This window comes from Bombina bombina, unplaced genomic scaffold (genome assembly GCF_027579735.1).
Source record: "Bombina bombina isolate aBomBom1 unplaced genomic scaffold, aBomBom1.pri scaffold_1091, whole genome shotgun sequence".
Classification (NCBI taxonomy): Eukaryota; Metazoa; Chordata; class Amphibia; order Anura; family Bombinatoridae; genus Bombina; species Bombina bombina.
Window position 1 is genome coordinate 82,959 of NW_026512294.1, and position 15,361 is coordinate 98,319.

General features: G+C 40.6%; 1 protein-coding gene across 2 annotated transcripts in view; it reads right to left on the minus strand.

Annotated features, from left to right (window-relative positions):
* Positions 1–13,855, minus strand: part of LOC128644218 (putative nuclease HARBI1) — a 73,359-nt gene extending 59,504 nt beyond the window's left edge. Inside the window, exons 1-2 of one of the 2 annotated variants that reach the window (XM_053696912.1) lie at positions 13,767–13,855; positions 913–999 (exon numbers count right to left, since the gene is read on the minus strand). In XM_053696912.1, the coding sequence (XP_053552887.1) occupies positions 913–940 (28 nt within the window). In that variant the 5' untranslated portion in view covers positions 941–999; positions 13,767–13,855. Of the gene's footprint in view, positions 1–912; positions 1,000–13,756 lie in introns of both variants that reach the window. The other variant, XM_053696913.1, reaches the window with a different exon arrangement.
* Positions 13,856–15,361: the final 1,506 nt, after the last annotated feature.

A 15,361-nucleotide genomic window follows, 5' to 3' on the forward strand; every position in this document is an offset into this window, starting at 1 on the left:
AGTCTCGAATGAAGCTTCAGTTGATCAGATTTGCAAAGCAGCAACTTGGTCTTCTTTGCATACATTTACTAAATTCTACCGTTTTGATGTATTTGCTTCTTCAGAAGCAGTTTTTGGTAGAAACGTTTTTCAGACAGCTGTTTCAGTTTGATTCCTCTGCTTATGTTTACGTTTTTTGTTTTCATTATGAGAATAAACTTTTATTTTGGGTTGTGGATTAATTTTTTTCAGCGGAAAATGGCTGTTATTATTTTATCCCTCCCTCTCTAGTGACTCTTCTGTGGAGTTCCACATCTTGGGTATTACAATCCCATACGTCACTAGCTCATGGACTCTTGCCAATTACATGAAAGAAAACATAATTTTACGTAAGAACTTACCTGATAAATTCATTTCTATCATATTGGCAAGAGTCCATGAGACCCACCCTTTTTATGGTGGTTATGATTTTTTGTATAAAGCACAATTATTTCCAAATCCCTTTGTTGATGCTTTTTACTCCTTTCTTTATCACCCCACTACTTGGCTATTCATTAAACTGAATTGTGGGTGTGGTGGGGGTGTATTTATAGGCATTTTGAGGTTTGGGTAACTTTGCCCCTCCTGGTAGGATTGTATATCCCATACGTCACTAGCTCATGGACTCTTGCCAATATGAAAGAAATGAATTTATCAGGTAAGTTCTTACATAAATTATGTTATTTTAGAATACAAAGTTTAATTATGTGCAGTAAATAAGGAAAGTGTAGGACCTAATTAGGGACGGAACAAGTTAAGGGGGAATTTATGCTGAAGGAAGGAGATAGAGGAAAGGGTTAAAATAGGAGGGTAGTATGTTGAACAGATAGAGGAAAGGGGGAGGAGATTCTGAAGGGATAAAAGGAAGGTTGAAACAGAAAGTAAATCACTAACCTGTTTTTTGTCTTACAGGTGACATCATGGAGAGATCCAAACGTTCTGCTAAGGCTCCAAGGAGGTTTGATGAAGAGGATGATTTATCTGGAAAGAAGAGGAGGACAGCAGTTACAGCAGCTGGTGATATAGTAGTTGTTGGGGACCCCTCTCTTGTTTCTACACTGACTTCTGTAGCTATCTCTATGCCTTCCCCTACAGTATTATCTGCTGCTGGGGCCTCTCTTCCTATTACTGCCTCTTATTTTCTTCCTATTTACTCTATCCCTGTCTCTAGTTCTTCTCCAGGGCCTATTTTCTCAGCCCCAGTCTCCCTACCTAGTCTGGTTTCATCTGCCTCTGTCTCTTTCCCTACCTCGTTCACCTTGGGGCCTTTGGACCTTCCCACCCGCTTTTCTATCCCTAAGGTAGCCAGTCTGTCCCTCTCTGCCCCCAGTATTCCCCCTCCTAGGTCGCTAGTGGCATCGTTTGCCTCCGACCTTGTGAGGGGGACAACAGATGATCTGCTGGCGCAATCACCGGAGCTCCGCTTTTTCAGCGGAGCTCGGTGAGATCCCCTTCACCTCCTTTCATCTCCGGTCAGCAGGGCATGGAAGGTAGGCCGGGCGCTCCATTTGTGGATCCACATGGCCTTGGAGGTCTCTCTTCTTCTTCTTCCGGTCCCCCGCGCGCGCCTTGGCTCCGCCCACCTCTGTCCCGGTCGCCATCTTGGATCCGGTGACAGTGCGCAGACAGCAAGTGGTGGCGGCTGAGGTGTGCGTGTGCTCGGGTCCGGTGGCAGAAGCTGTGAGTGCGGCGCAGGTAAGGGGAGCACCTCAGGAGATCAGGGGTCCCGCGGGTCTCTTACCCGCTCGGCAAAAGGGAGTAATTTCGTTAGTAGGGGCGGGGGCGTAGTGGGAGAGGGGGGGGGTGAGAGCTGTGAAGGGTGTCGCAGGCCAAAAAACTGCTCTTGCAGGCGTAGATAAGCCTGTTTCCCCTATGCAACGAGCATTTAAAGGGACAGTAGGAACGGTGCTAAGTGATGAGAGGGATGTTGCAGGTAACTTAAAGGATTACTTTCTGTTATAATTTTTAAGCTAAACAACTAACATATTAAAGTTAATAAACATTAATTAAAACCTACTGACCTATATTTTCTCCAAAACGAAGTTTCATAACGTTCTAAAAGTTATATCTTTTATTCGCCGATGATGTCACATTATCCTGCCCACTATTTTCAGCACTGCGTGTTCAAAATACTTAAACCAATAACTTTGTCTTTAAAGCGCCATTTTGAAACCTAGGTATTGTAAACGGATTGGTACAGAGCAAAGGATACCCACAAAGTGGGTTTGGAAAACAATTAAATTTGCAGACAAGATTTCTGATATACGGTAGAGATAGGTTAATGAAATGCTATTGATAAAAAGCGTATTTGCGGTAGTTAATTAGTAACAGGCATAGAAAATATTTACTTACAGTGGCCCTTTAAATGCTGTATCAGGCGTAGATAAGCCTGTTTCCACTAGACAACGAACATTAAAAGGGCCAGTAGGGACCTTTGTGACGCCTAAGAGAGGTTTTGCAAGTGTTAGATTAGTAGATAAGATGCCAAAGGCAGTAGGGGTTGACAAAGGGCTGTCAGGGAGCGAAGTTGTAGGGCCTTCAGGGTTGCTAGCAGGTCAGGAAGCTGGTAAGGGAAAGAAATCCACAGTGGCGGGGACGGCGGACACCTATCCCTGCGTAATTAATTCTTTGCACTCGCATCTGAAACCTAAAATAGCTAAAAAAATTAGGGAGGGGCGCTACGTGAAAATTTTCAAATTATCAAGGGCGGTGTATCAGGTTAGGGAGATGGCGGAAGATGGTACGGGCGACAAGAAAGCGAAGAGGCCTGAGACTTATCAAGAATGGATGAGGTGCTTTAGGGTACTCGCTTCTTGTTATATAGAAGCGAATCCCAGCCAGGCAGTTAATATACTGAAATATATGGAAGTCATTGATGACATCCATGAACGTGGCAGAGGTACAGCTTGGCGTCAATATGACGCTCAGTTTCGACGGATGTTGGAGGCGAATCCAGTCCTGACTTTTGGGATGAAAGAAATGGACCTGTGGTCCAATCTTGATCTCATGGAAGGCGCAGCGCTGGTCGCAGAGAAATCAGTTAGTACTGGGCAGCTGAATCGTCCCTTTCATAGGAGAGGGGGTAGGGAATGCTGGCGGTTTCAGGAGAAGCTGTGTGACAGGGGACTGCAGTGCCTTTTTCGGCACGTGTGTATATATTGTGGGGGGGCGCACCCAGGGAACGAATGTAGTTGGAAAAGGGACAGTTTTGGCGGCGAGCAGCAATTTAGACAAGGTACGGCGGGCAGGGGTGCATTCGTCAATGGACCCCGTAACAGTAATTAGGAGGCTTAGTGGGTTAAGCGAGGCGTGCATCCTTAGGATGGGCTGTTGTAGGTATGTTTGTTCAGGTTTATACTCTAAAGGTGCTTAATAGTTTTCAGTTGGTTTGGTAGTTTGCTGGCAGGAGAATAGAGGGTAACACTTGTCCAACGTATCTTTGGCAGGTGGCGAATTCTGGGGAGCGGCGTTAAGACTGCTAAAGGGTTCATTGGCTCCTAGGACTTGGCAGGCTTACAGCATTGCTTGGAGTGAGTGGGGTAAATTTCTGAATGTCTTTAACACCACATGGAAAAATCCTTCGGTTGCATTGTTTATTAGTTCGCTAGGTTCATTAGAGTTAGCGGGGGTTTCTCCGGGGGCTATAGGGGGAAAGGTGGCAGCAGTCGCCTTTTTCTCAAAACTGTACGGGGTGGAGGACATGACCAGGAGCTTTATAGCCAGGGCAGCGTTGAAAGGCGTGCGCAGATTAGGGGGCAAGCAGAAGGATGTGAGGGAACCAATTACCAGGGCTAGATTGGCACAGTTTATAGAACAGCTAGACGGGGTTTGTAATTCTGAGTTTGAGGAGTTGTTGTTTGCGGTGGCATTCTCTTTAACATACTTTGCGGCGCTTATGATAAGTGAGTTAGTGTCTAGATCCAGGAGGTTGCAGGGTACAGGATTATTGAGGGAGCATGTGAGGTTAGTAGATCGGGCAGTGTTGGTTTTTGTGGCCAGATCTAAGACGGATCAGGCAGGGAAGGGTAAATGGCTCAACTTGCTTTCACAGGTGGAGCCATCTATTTGTCCGGTATCTCTTTGCAATAGATTCATTGCAGTGAGGCCAGATGTGGGTGGGCCTTTTCTTATACACAAAGATGGCTCTTATTTATCACAATTTCAGTTCAGGTCAGTTTTACGAAGGGTTGTGAGTGGATTGGGGTGGGACCCGGTGGTCGTGGCACCACATTCGTTCCGAATAGGTTTGGCCACGGATGCTGCTATGTCAGGGCAGTCAGAGATGCAGATTAAGGCGTTAGGAAGATGGTCGTCAGGGCAATATAAAAAATACATCAGACCCCTGGATCAGTTCTAGGGGGGTATTGGTGGTAGTCTGTGGGTTAGTTAGTGTGGTTTGGGGTTGGGTGTTGTGGGAAGCCAGGGCCTTATGGTTTGTCGATGTTCCTTGCAGGTCAGGTTGCTGTTTGCAAGAGGATATGGATTGTCGGACATTCATATATTCATTAGGCGGCTATTCGGGCTGCGGCACAGCCAGGAGGACAGCAGCTGGGACTGCTGTCCGCGAAGGTGTCTATTAGGTGGTTAGGAAGGCGGGGGATGATGTGGAGTCATTTACCGGAACAAGTGGCTGCGGCCAGGAGGAGATGGGGCAAGCCTCACGTCATTCTCCTTCATTTAGGATGAAATGACGTGGGGACGATGCCAATGGGAGACCTAGCGGACATTATGGTGTCGGATATTAGGTGGTTGCAAACACAGTTTCAGGGTGTGACCATTATTTGGTCAAATATTATCTCAAGAAATGTTTGGAGGCACATGGCTACCAGGAAGGCGGGTTTCCGAGTGAAACGGAAACTTAATAGGGATGTGAGTAAGGTAGTGTTGGAGACTGGTGGTAAGGTGGTTACACACAATAACATCAGGATAGATTATGTGGGTTTGTTTCGAAAAGACCAGGTACACCTTTCAGACAAGGGTACGGATTTGTTCAATATTAGGCAGGCCCTGGCTTCCTATCTTTGTTAGTGGGGCAAGAGTACCTTGTCCTCTTTTGGGTGGTGGAAAGGGGTGTGGCAACAAAGTTAAGTCATAGGACAAGGATAGAAGGAAGGGACAGCGAGCGTGGAGGACCCTAGTTGCCGAGGGGCTAGGGATAGGTCGGCTCGCTGGGCGATCTTCCTTGAGCGGACAGGTAGGCGGAATGAGGGCGTCCTCATTCCCAGGGCGGCCACACCCCTTAGTGGGTTGATAGGACAGGGTATCTTGCCAGCTGGTAGTAGTTGTTAGTTAAGTTATTTAAATCTGTTTAATAAAGCAACCCCTCCCCATGTTGGGGAGGTTGGTTTTTATTCCCAACCCTGAGTGTCGTGTCTTTATTGAAAGTATGGGTATTAAGTTGGTGGTTTGTTAATATCTTGAATGGATTCAGGTAAGAAATTTATCCCCTTAGGAAAGTGTAGGACCTAATTAGGGACGGAACAAGTTAAGGGGGAATTTATGCTGAAGGAAGGAGAGAGAGGAAAGGGTTAAATAGGAGGGTAGTATGTTGAACAGAAAGAGGAAAGGGGGAGGAGATTCAGAAGGGATAAAAGGAAGGTTGAAACAGAAAGTAAATCACTAGCCTGTTTTTTGTCTTCCCTCCCAGCCCTCCCTGTGGCTCATGTTATTGCTTTGCAGGTGATGATGCAGAAGGACGACTGGTTCATGATTTAAGCTGGCTTAGTTTTCCCTTGGCAGGGGGCTACATAGTCATGTGGACCTTTGTAAGCCCAAGGGCATTAATGAGTAGTATGGGGTCTCCCGTCGGGACTAACAGTCTTTTGGCTGGGGGACCGATGTCTATCCAGTTTGGAGACCTCTCAACCCGGTAGGTAGTTGGAGTTGGCATGGCGTCATGCTTTCTAAGGGTGGCGGAAAGGGATGTGGCAACAAAGTTAAGTCATAGGACAAGGATAGAAGGAAGGGACAGCGAGCGTGGAGGACCCTAGTCGCCGAGGGGCTAGGAATAGGTCGGATCGCTGGGCGATCTTCCTTGAGCGGACAGGTAGGCGGAATGAGGGCGTCCTCATTCCCAGGGTGGCCACACCCCTTAGTGGGTTGATAGGACAGGGTATCTTGCCAGCTGTTAGTAGTTGTTAGTTAAGTTATTTAAATCTGTTTAATAAAGCAACCCCTCCCCATGTTGGGGAGGTTGGTTTTTATTCCCAACCCTGAGTGTCGTGTTTTTATTGAAAGTATGGGTATTAAGTTTGTGGTTTGTTAATATCTTGAATGGATTCAGGTAAGAAATTTATCCCCCTAGGTAGTATTTGTGTTTTATTTTATTAAAATCAGTGGGGGCTTTTTGGTTACTGATGCTTTGAGGGTTCTATAACGTCCCAGCAACTAAAGGCATTCCTTAAAGAAACACTTTTCCCGATTTGGGCCACATTGGATCATGGTACTTAGAGTTAAAGGGAGATTGCATTCCATTTGCTGGCATCAGGGAGCCGCTATTACAATCAGGGAGACTCCCTGAACTTCAGGGAGAGTTGGGATGTCTGATATAACAGTGGCAGATGTTTGCTAATATCAGGGGTATTAATTCAAAAATTAAGAAGCTTTACTGAAAAATATCTGTACAACCAGCGGAAGATATAACAAATATACTGTATATAACAGTGGCAGATCATTTGCTAATATCAGCGGTATTAATTTAAAAATTAAGAAGCTTTACTTCATTTTGTAATTACCCCTTAGATTTGCGAATGATCTACCTGCTGGTTGTTATATACAGTTAGTTTATTTGTCATTATTTTTAATTACCCTTTAGCATATAAACACAGACTGAGTCTGACAAGTCACAGCATTTTTTATTAATATTTTTTTTAAATAATTGGTGATTCACGATCATTGTCAGCAGCTGGCTATGTTTTTATTGCACTTTGCAGCCGGTAAGGTTCATTTATGTAGCGCTGAGTCTCACCTCTGATCCACTGATCGTCTCTCTCTACAATAGTCAGTTGATTTAGTTAGGGTGTGTGTGACAGACACTCTCTCAGCTCTGAGTCTGTCAGTCCACCAGCCTTCTCACAACATGCGGAGGCAGGCTGGTGGTGCACTGCGGAGACAGGCTGGTGGTGCACTGCTCCAGTGAGCAGCAACGCTCGGTGGTCACGTGAGATGGTGACCAGTGTTCCCTCTAAGCCCAGTTTTGTGTGCGGCCCAGCAGTGAAACAGTTAATTAGGTGACTGCACCCTGCAATTAGCAAACCCTGCACAATGCATTCTGCAAGGTATGGTTCTCTTATGAACTATTTCACTGCTGGGCCGCACGCACACAAAATTCACCTTAGAGGGAACACTAATGGTGACGTCACGGGTGTGCTCCAAGAATGAAAAATTCAAAGGAGGAGGGCTCAGAGTGGAACACACGTCACAATCGCGCTAGTTAAAACAAAGCACTGCAGCCTGCTACTAACTTGCCGGGACAGTCCGGGACATTTAAATGGCCGGACCCGGCCCCAAATTCTTGGACTGTCCTGGCAAAAACGGGACAGTTGGCAAGTATGCAGTGGTGACCTTATAAATGTCAGTCACAGTGGTTACTTTATAAATGACAGTCACAGTGGTTACCTTATAAATGACAATCACAGTGGTTACCTAATAAGTGACAGTCATAGTGGTTACTTTGGAAATGATAGTCACAGTGATTACCTTATAAATGTCAGTCACAGTGATTACCTTATAAGTGACAGTCACAGTGGTTACCTTATGAATGTCAGTCACAGTGGTTACTTTAAAAATGACAGTCACAGTGGTTACTGTAGAAATGACACTCACAGTGGTTACCTTATAAGTGACAGTCACAGTGGTTACTTTATAAATGACACTCACAGTGATTACCTTATAAATGACAGTCACAGTGGTTACCTTATAAATGACAGTCACTGTGGTTATCTTATAAATGACAATCACAGTGGTTACCTTATACATGATAGTCACAGTGATTACCTTATAAATGACAGTCACAGTGGTTACCTTATAAATGACAGTCACAGTGGTTATCTTATAAATGACAATCACAGTGGTTACCTTATACATGATAGTCACAGTGATTACCTTATAAATGATAGTCACAGTGATAATCTTATGAATGACAATCACAGTTGTTACCTTATAAATGATAGTCACAGTGATTACCTTATAAGTGACAGTCACAGTGATTACTTTATAAATGGCAATCACAGTGGTTACCTTATAAATGACAGTCACAGTGATTACCTTATAAATGACAGTCACAGTGGTTACCTTATAAATGACAGTCACAGTGATTACCTTATAAATGACAGTCACAGTGGTTACCTTATAAATGACAGTCACAGTGATTACCTTATAAATGACAGTCACAGTGATTACCTTATAAATGACAGTCACAGTGGTTACCATATAAATGACAATCACAGTGGTTACCATATAAATGGCAGTCACAGTGATTACCTTATAAGTGACAGTCACAGTGGTTACCTTATAAGTGACAGTCACAGTGGTTACCTTATAAATGACAGTCACAGTGATTACCTTATAAATGACAGTCACAGTGGTTACCATATAAATGACAACCACAGTGGTTACCATATAAATGGCAGTCACAGTGATTACCTTATAAGTGACAGTCACAGTGGTTACCTTATAAGTGACAGTCACAGTGGTTACCTTATAAGTGACAATCACAGTGGTTACCTTATAAGTAACAGTCACAGTGATTACCTTATAAATGACAGACACAGTGGTTACCATATAAATGACAGTCACAGTGATTACCTTATAAATGACAGTCACAGTGGTTACCTTATAAATGGCAGTCACAGTGGTTACCTTATAAGTGACAGTCACAGTGATTACCTTATAAATGACAGTCACAGTGGTTACCTTATAAATGACAGTCACAGTGATTACCTTATAAATGACAGTCACAGTGGTTACCTTATAAATGGCAGTCACAGTGGTTACCTTATAAGTGACAGTCACAGTGATTACCTTATAAATGACAGTCACAGTGATTACTTTATAAGTGACAGTCACAGTGGTTACTTTATAAATGACAGTCACAGTGGTTACCTTATAAATGACAGCCACAGTGGTTACCTTATAAATGACAGCCACAGTGGTTACCTTATAAATGACAGTCACAGTGGTTACCTTATAAATGACAGTCACAGTGGTTACCTTATAAATGACAGTCACAGTGATTACCTTATAAATGACAGCCACAGTGATTACTTTATAAGTGACAGTCACAGTGGTTACTTTATAAATGACAGTCACAGTGGTTACCTTATAAATGACAGTCACAGTGATTACCTTATAAATGACAGTCACAGTGGTTACCTTATAAGTGACAGTCACAGTGATTACCTTATAAATGACAGTCACAGTGATTACCTTATAAATGACAGTCACAGTGGTTACCTTATAAGTGACAGTCACAGTGATTACCTTATAAATGACAATCACAGTGGTTACTTTATAAATGACAGTCACAGTGATTACCTTATAAATGACAGCCACAGTGATTACTTTATAAGTGACAGTCACAGTGGTTACTTTATAAATGACAGTCACAGTGGTTACCTTATAATTGACAGTCACAGTGGTTACCTTATAAATGACAGTCACAGTGGTTACCTTATAAATAACAGTCACAGTGATTACCTTATAAATGACAGTCACAGTGGTTACTTTATAAATGACAGTCACAGTGGTTACCTTATAAATAACAGTCACAGTGATTACCTTATAAGTGACAGTCACAGTGGTTACTTTATAAATGACAGTCACAGTGGTTACCTTATAAATGACAGTCACAGTGATTACTTTATAAATGACAGTCACAGTGGTTACCTTATAAATGACAGTCACAGTGATTACCTTATAAATGACAGTCACAGTGGTTACCTTATAAGTGACAGTCACAGTGGTTACCTTATAAGTGACAGTCACAGTGGTTACCTTATAAATGACAGTCACAGTGATTACTTTATAAGTGACAGTCACAGTGATTACCTTATAAAAGACAGTCACAGTGGTTACCTTATAAATGACAGTCACAGTGGTTACTTTATAAGTGACAGTCACAGTGGTTACTTTATAAATGACAGTCACAGTGATTACCTTATAAATGACAGTCACAGTGATTACCTTATAAATGACAGTCACAGTGGTTACTTTATAAGTGTCAGTAACAGTGATTACTTTATAAATGACAGTCACAGGGGTTACCTTATAAATGACAGTCACAGTGGTTACTTTATAAATGACAGTCACAGTGGTTACCTTATAAGTGACAGTCACAGTGGTTACCTTATAAATGACAGTCACAGTGGTTACCTTATAAATGACAGTCACAGTGATTACTTTATAAATGACAGTCACAGTGGTTACCTTATAAATGACAGTCACAGTGGTTACCTTATAAATGACAGTCACAGTGATTACCTTATAAATGACACTCACAGTGGTTACCTTATAAATGACAGTCACAGTGATTACCTTATAAATGACACTCACAGTGGTTACCTTATAAATGACAGTCACAGTGGTTACCTTATAAATGACAGTCACAGTGATTACCTTATAAATGACAGTCACAGTGATTACTTTATAAGTGACAGTCACAGTGATTACCTTATAAATGACACTCACAGTGATTACCTTATAAATGACAGTCACAGTGATTACTTTATAAATGACAGTCACAGTGATTACCTTATAAATGACACTCACAGTGATTACCTTATAAATGACAGTCACAGTGATTACTTTATAAGTGACAGTCACAGTGATTACCTTATAAGTGACAGTCACAGTGATTACCTTATAAATGACAGTCACAGTGATTACCTTATAAATGACAGTCACAGTGGTTACCTTATAAATGACAGTCACAGTGATTACCTTATAAATAGCAGTCACAGTAATTACCTTATAAATGACAATCACAGTGGTTACCTTATAAATGACAGTCACAGTGATTACCTTATAAATAGCAGTCACAGTAATTACCTTATAAATGACAATCACAGTGGTTACCTTATAAATGACAGTCACAGTGATTACCTTATAAATAGCAGTCACAGTAATTACCTTATAAATGACAGTCACAGTGATTACCTTATAAATGACAGTCACAGTGATTACCTTATAAATGACAGTCACAGTGGTTACCTTATAAATGACAGTCACAGTGGTTACTTTATAAGTGACTGTCACAGTGATTACCTTATAAATGACAGTCACAGTGGTTACCTTATAAATGACAGTCACAGTGGTTACCCTATAAATGACAGTCACAGTGATTACCTTATAAATGACAATCACAGTGGTTACCTTATAAATGACAGTCACAGTGATTACCTTATAAATAGCAGTCACAGTAATTACCTTATAAATGACAATCACAGGGGTTACCTTATAAATGACAGTCACAGTGGTTACCTTATAAATGACAGTCACAGGGGTTACCTTATAAATGACAGTCACAGTGATTACCTTATAAATGACAGTCACAGAGATTACCTTATAAATGACAGTCACAGGGGTTACCTTATAAATGACAGTCACAGGGGTTACCTTATAAATGACAGTCACAGTGATTACCTTATAAATGACAGTCACAGTGATTACCTTATAAATGACACTCACAGTGGTTACCTTATAAATGACAGTCACAGTGATTACTTTATAAGTGACAGTCACAGTGGTTACTTAATAAATGATAGTCACAGTGATTACCTTATAAATGACACAGTGATTACCTTATAAATGACAGTCACAGTGATTACCTTATAAATGACACAGTGATTACCTTATAAATGACAGTCACAGTGATTACCTTATAAATGACACTCACAGTGGTTACCTTATAAATGACAGTCACAGTGATTACTTTATAAGTGACAGTCACAGTGATTACCTTATAAATGACAGTCACAGTGATTACTTTATAAGTGACAGACACAGTGATTACTTTATAAGTGACAGTCACAGTGATTACCTTATAAATGACAGTCACAGTGATTACTTTATAAATGACAGTCACAGTGATTACTTTATAAGTGACAGTCACAGTGATTACCTTATAAATGACAGTCACAGTGGTTACCTTATAAATGACAGTCACAGTGATTACTTTATAAGTGACAGTCACAGTGATTACCTTATAAATGACAGTCACAGTGATTACTTTATAAATGACAGTCACAGTGGTTACCTTATAAATGACAGTCACAGTGATTACCTTATAAATGACAGTCACAGTGGTTACCTTATAAATGACAGTCACAGTGATTACTTTATAAGTGACAGTCACAGTGATTACCTTATAAATGACAGTCACAGTGATTACTTTATAAATGACAGTCACAGTGGTTACCTTATAAATGACAGTCACAGTGATTACTTTATAAGTGACAGTCACAGTGATTACCTTATAAATGACAGTCACAGTGATTACTTTATAAATGACAGTCACAGTGATTACCTTATAAATGACAGTCACAGTGATTACTTTATAAATGACAGTCACAGTGATTACTTTATAAATGACAGTCACAGTGATTACTTTATAAGTGACAGTCACAGTGATTACCTTATAAATGACAGTCACAGGGATTACTTTATAAGTGACAGTCACAGTGATTACCTTATAAATGACAGTCACAGTGGTTACCTTATAAATGACAGTCACAGTGGTTACCTTATAAATGACAGTCACAGTGATTACTTTATAAGTGACAGTCACAGTGATTACCTTATAAATGACAGTCACAGTGATTACCTTATAAATGACAGTCACAGTGATTACTTTATAAGTGACAGTCACAGTGATTACCTTATAAATGACAGTCACAGTGATTACCGTATAAATGACAGTCACAGTGATTACCTTATAAATGACAGTCACAGTGATTACCGTATAAATGACAGTCACAGTGATTACTTTATAAATGACAGTCACAGTGATTACTTTATAAGTGACAGTCACAGTGGTTACCTTATAAATGACAGTCACAGTGGTTACTTTATAAGTGACAGTCACAGTGGTTACCTTATAAATTACAGTCACAGTGATTACCTTATAAATGACAGTCACAGTGATTACCTTATAAATGACAGTCACAGTGGTTACTTTATAAATGACACTCACAGTGATTACCTTATAAGTGACAGTCACAGTGATTACCTTATAAATGACACTCACAGTGATTACCTTATAAATGACAGTCACAGTGATTACCTTATAAATGACAGTCACAGTGATTACTTTATAAGTGACAGTCACAGTGATTACCTTATAAATGACAGCCACAGTGGTTACCTTATAAATGACAGTCACAGTGGTTACCTTATAAATGACAGTTACAGTGATTACTTTATAAGTGACAGTCACAGCGATTACCTTATAAATGACAGTCACAGTGGTTACCTTATAAATGACAGCCACAGTGGTTACCTTATAAATGACAGTCACAGTGGTTACCTTATAAATGACAGACACAGTGGTTACCTTATAAATGACAGTCACAGTGGTTACCTTATAAATGACAGTCAGCATAAACCACTGTGAATGAACATTAAAGTGTAGGTAAAGTTTGACCTATCTCTATACACAATTGAATTAGTCAGACTTTAAACAATATAATCGCTAACTTCATTTCCCAAACGATTATATATATATTCAATAAACATGTTTTACATTTCTATACCGTGTCGTTCCTGACTCCTCCCATTAGCTATTTTCTTATTTCAGATAGAATGACGTATAGAGCGGTCCCACCCGCTCTATACGTGTCACCAATGCACGTTCACGAGTATCCTACGAACTGTGCATGCGCATAGCGAATCCATATTATTAAAGTATTCAATTTCAATAACAATTGGAATAAGCATGCGCGAAACGGGAGCGCGCTTGTTTTACCAGACTAACAAGAAAAAGTAAAAGCATGCGCAGATCATCCTGGAGAAGGATGACGTAGATTGACGGCCAGAATTTCAATTGGATGCTCAAAAAACGTGACCTGCAGCAAAAAAAATAAAAAAATAACCGGGTTGAATTTACGGACAGCATAAAGGTTATTAGAAACAGCGAAAACTCTAATTCTATTGATAATTAAAAAAATGATGAATGAAAGTACCATTCATTTAGGGGGACGAGTAAAATTTGATAATGCGATATAGTGAACTTTACCTTCACTTTAAGAACAAGAAAGCTGCAAAATGTTTCATTTTCAGAATGATTGTCTATTGGTTGTTTGTTACATTAAAGTTGATTAAAAAAAAAAAGCAAAGAAAAAAAAAGCTTTGAGTGGAGGTCACATGTTTCCTGTCTAGAGTCAGTGGAGGTCACATGTTTCCTGTCTAGAGTGGAGCTACTGTCTGCAGCTTGACTACTTCTCTCTGAACTACAATTCCCATGATGCATTGCAGAACAATGTAAAATGTCTCCATGGTGACTGATAATACTTCCGGTTTGTTGCCGAGGAAACAGCAGACGCTATATTACACTTCTGGCAGCTACAGGCAGAAACAAAGGTAAAACTAAGAAACTTTATTGTCCCCCCAATTTATATACTGCCCCCCAATTTATACTGGTCTTATTCAGTTTATATACTGCCCCCCAATTTATACTGGTCTTATTCAGTTTATATACTGCCCCCCAATTTATACTGGTCTTATTCACTTTATATACTGCCCCCCAATTTATACTGGTCTTATTCAGTTTATATACTGCCCCCCAATTTATACTGGTCTTATTCAGTTTATATACTGCCCCCCAATTTATACTGGTCTTATTCAGTTTATATACTGCCCCCCAATTTATACTGGTCTTATTCAGTTTATATACTGCCCCCCAATTTATACTGGTCTTATTCAGTTTATTTACTGCCCCCCAATTTATACTGGTCTTATTCAGTTTATATACTGCCCCCCAATTTATACTGGTCTTATTCAGTTTATTTACTGCCCCCCAATTTATACTGGTCTTATTCAGTTTATATACTGCCCCCCAATTTATACTGGTCTTATTCAGTTTATATACTGCCCCCCAATTTATACTGGTCTTATTCAGTTTATATACTGCCCCCCAATTTATACTGGTCTTATTCAGTTTATATACTGCCCCCCAATTTATACTGGTCTTATTCAGTTTATATACTGCCCCCCAATTTATACTGGTCTTATTCAGTTTATATACTGCCCCCCAATTTATACTGGTCTTATTCAGTTTATATACTGCCCCCCAATTTATAATGGTCTTATTCAGTTTATATACTGCCCCCCAATTTATACTGGTCTTATT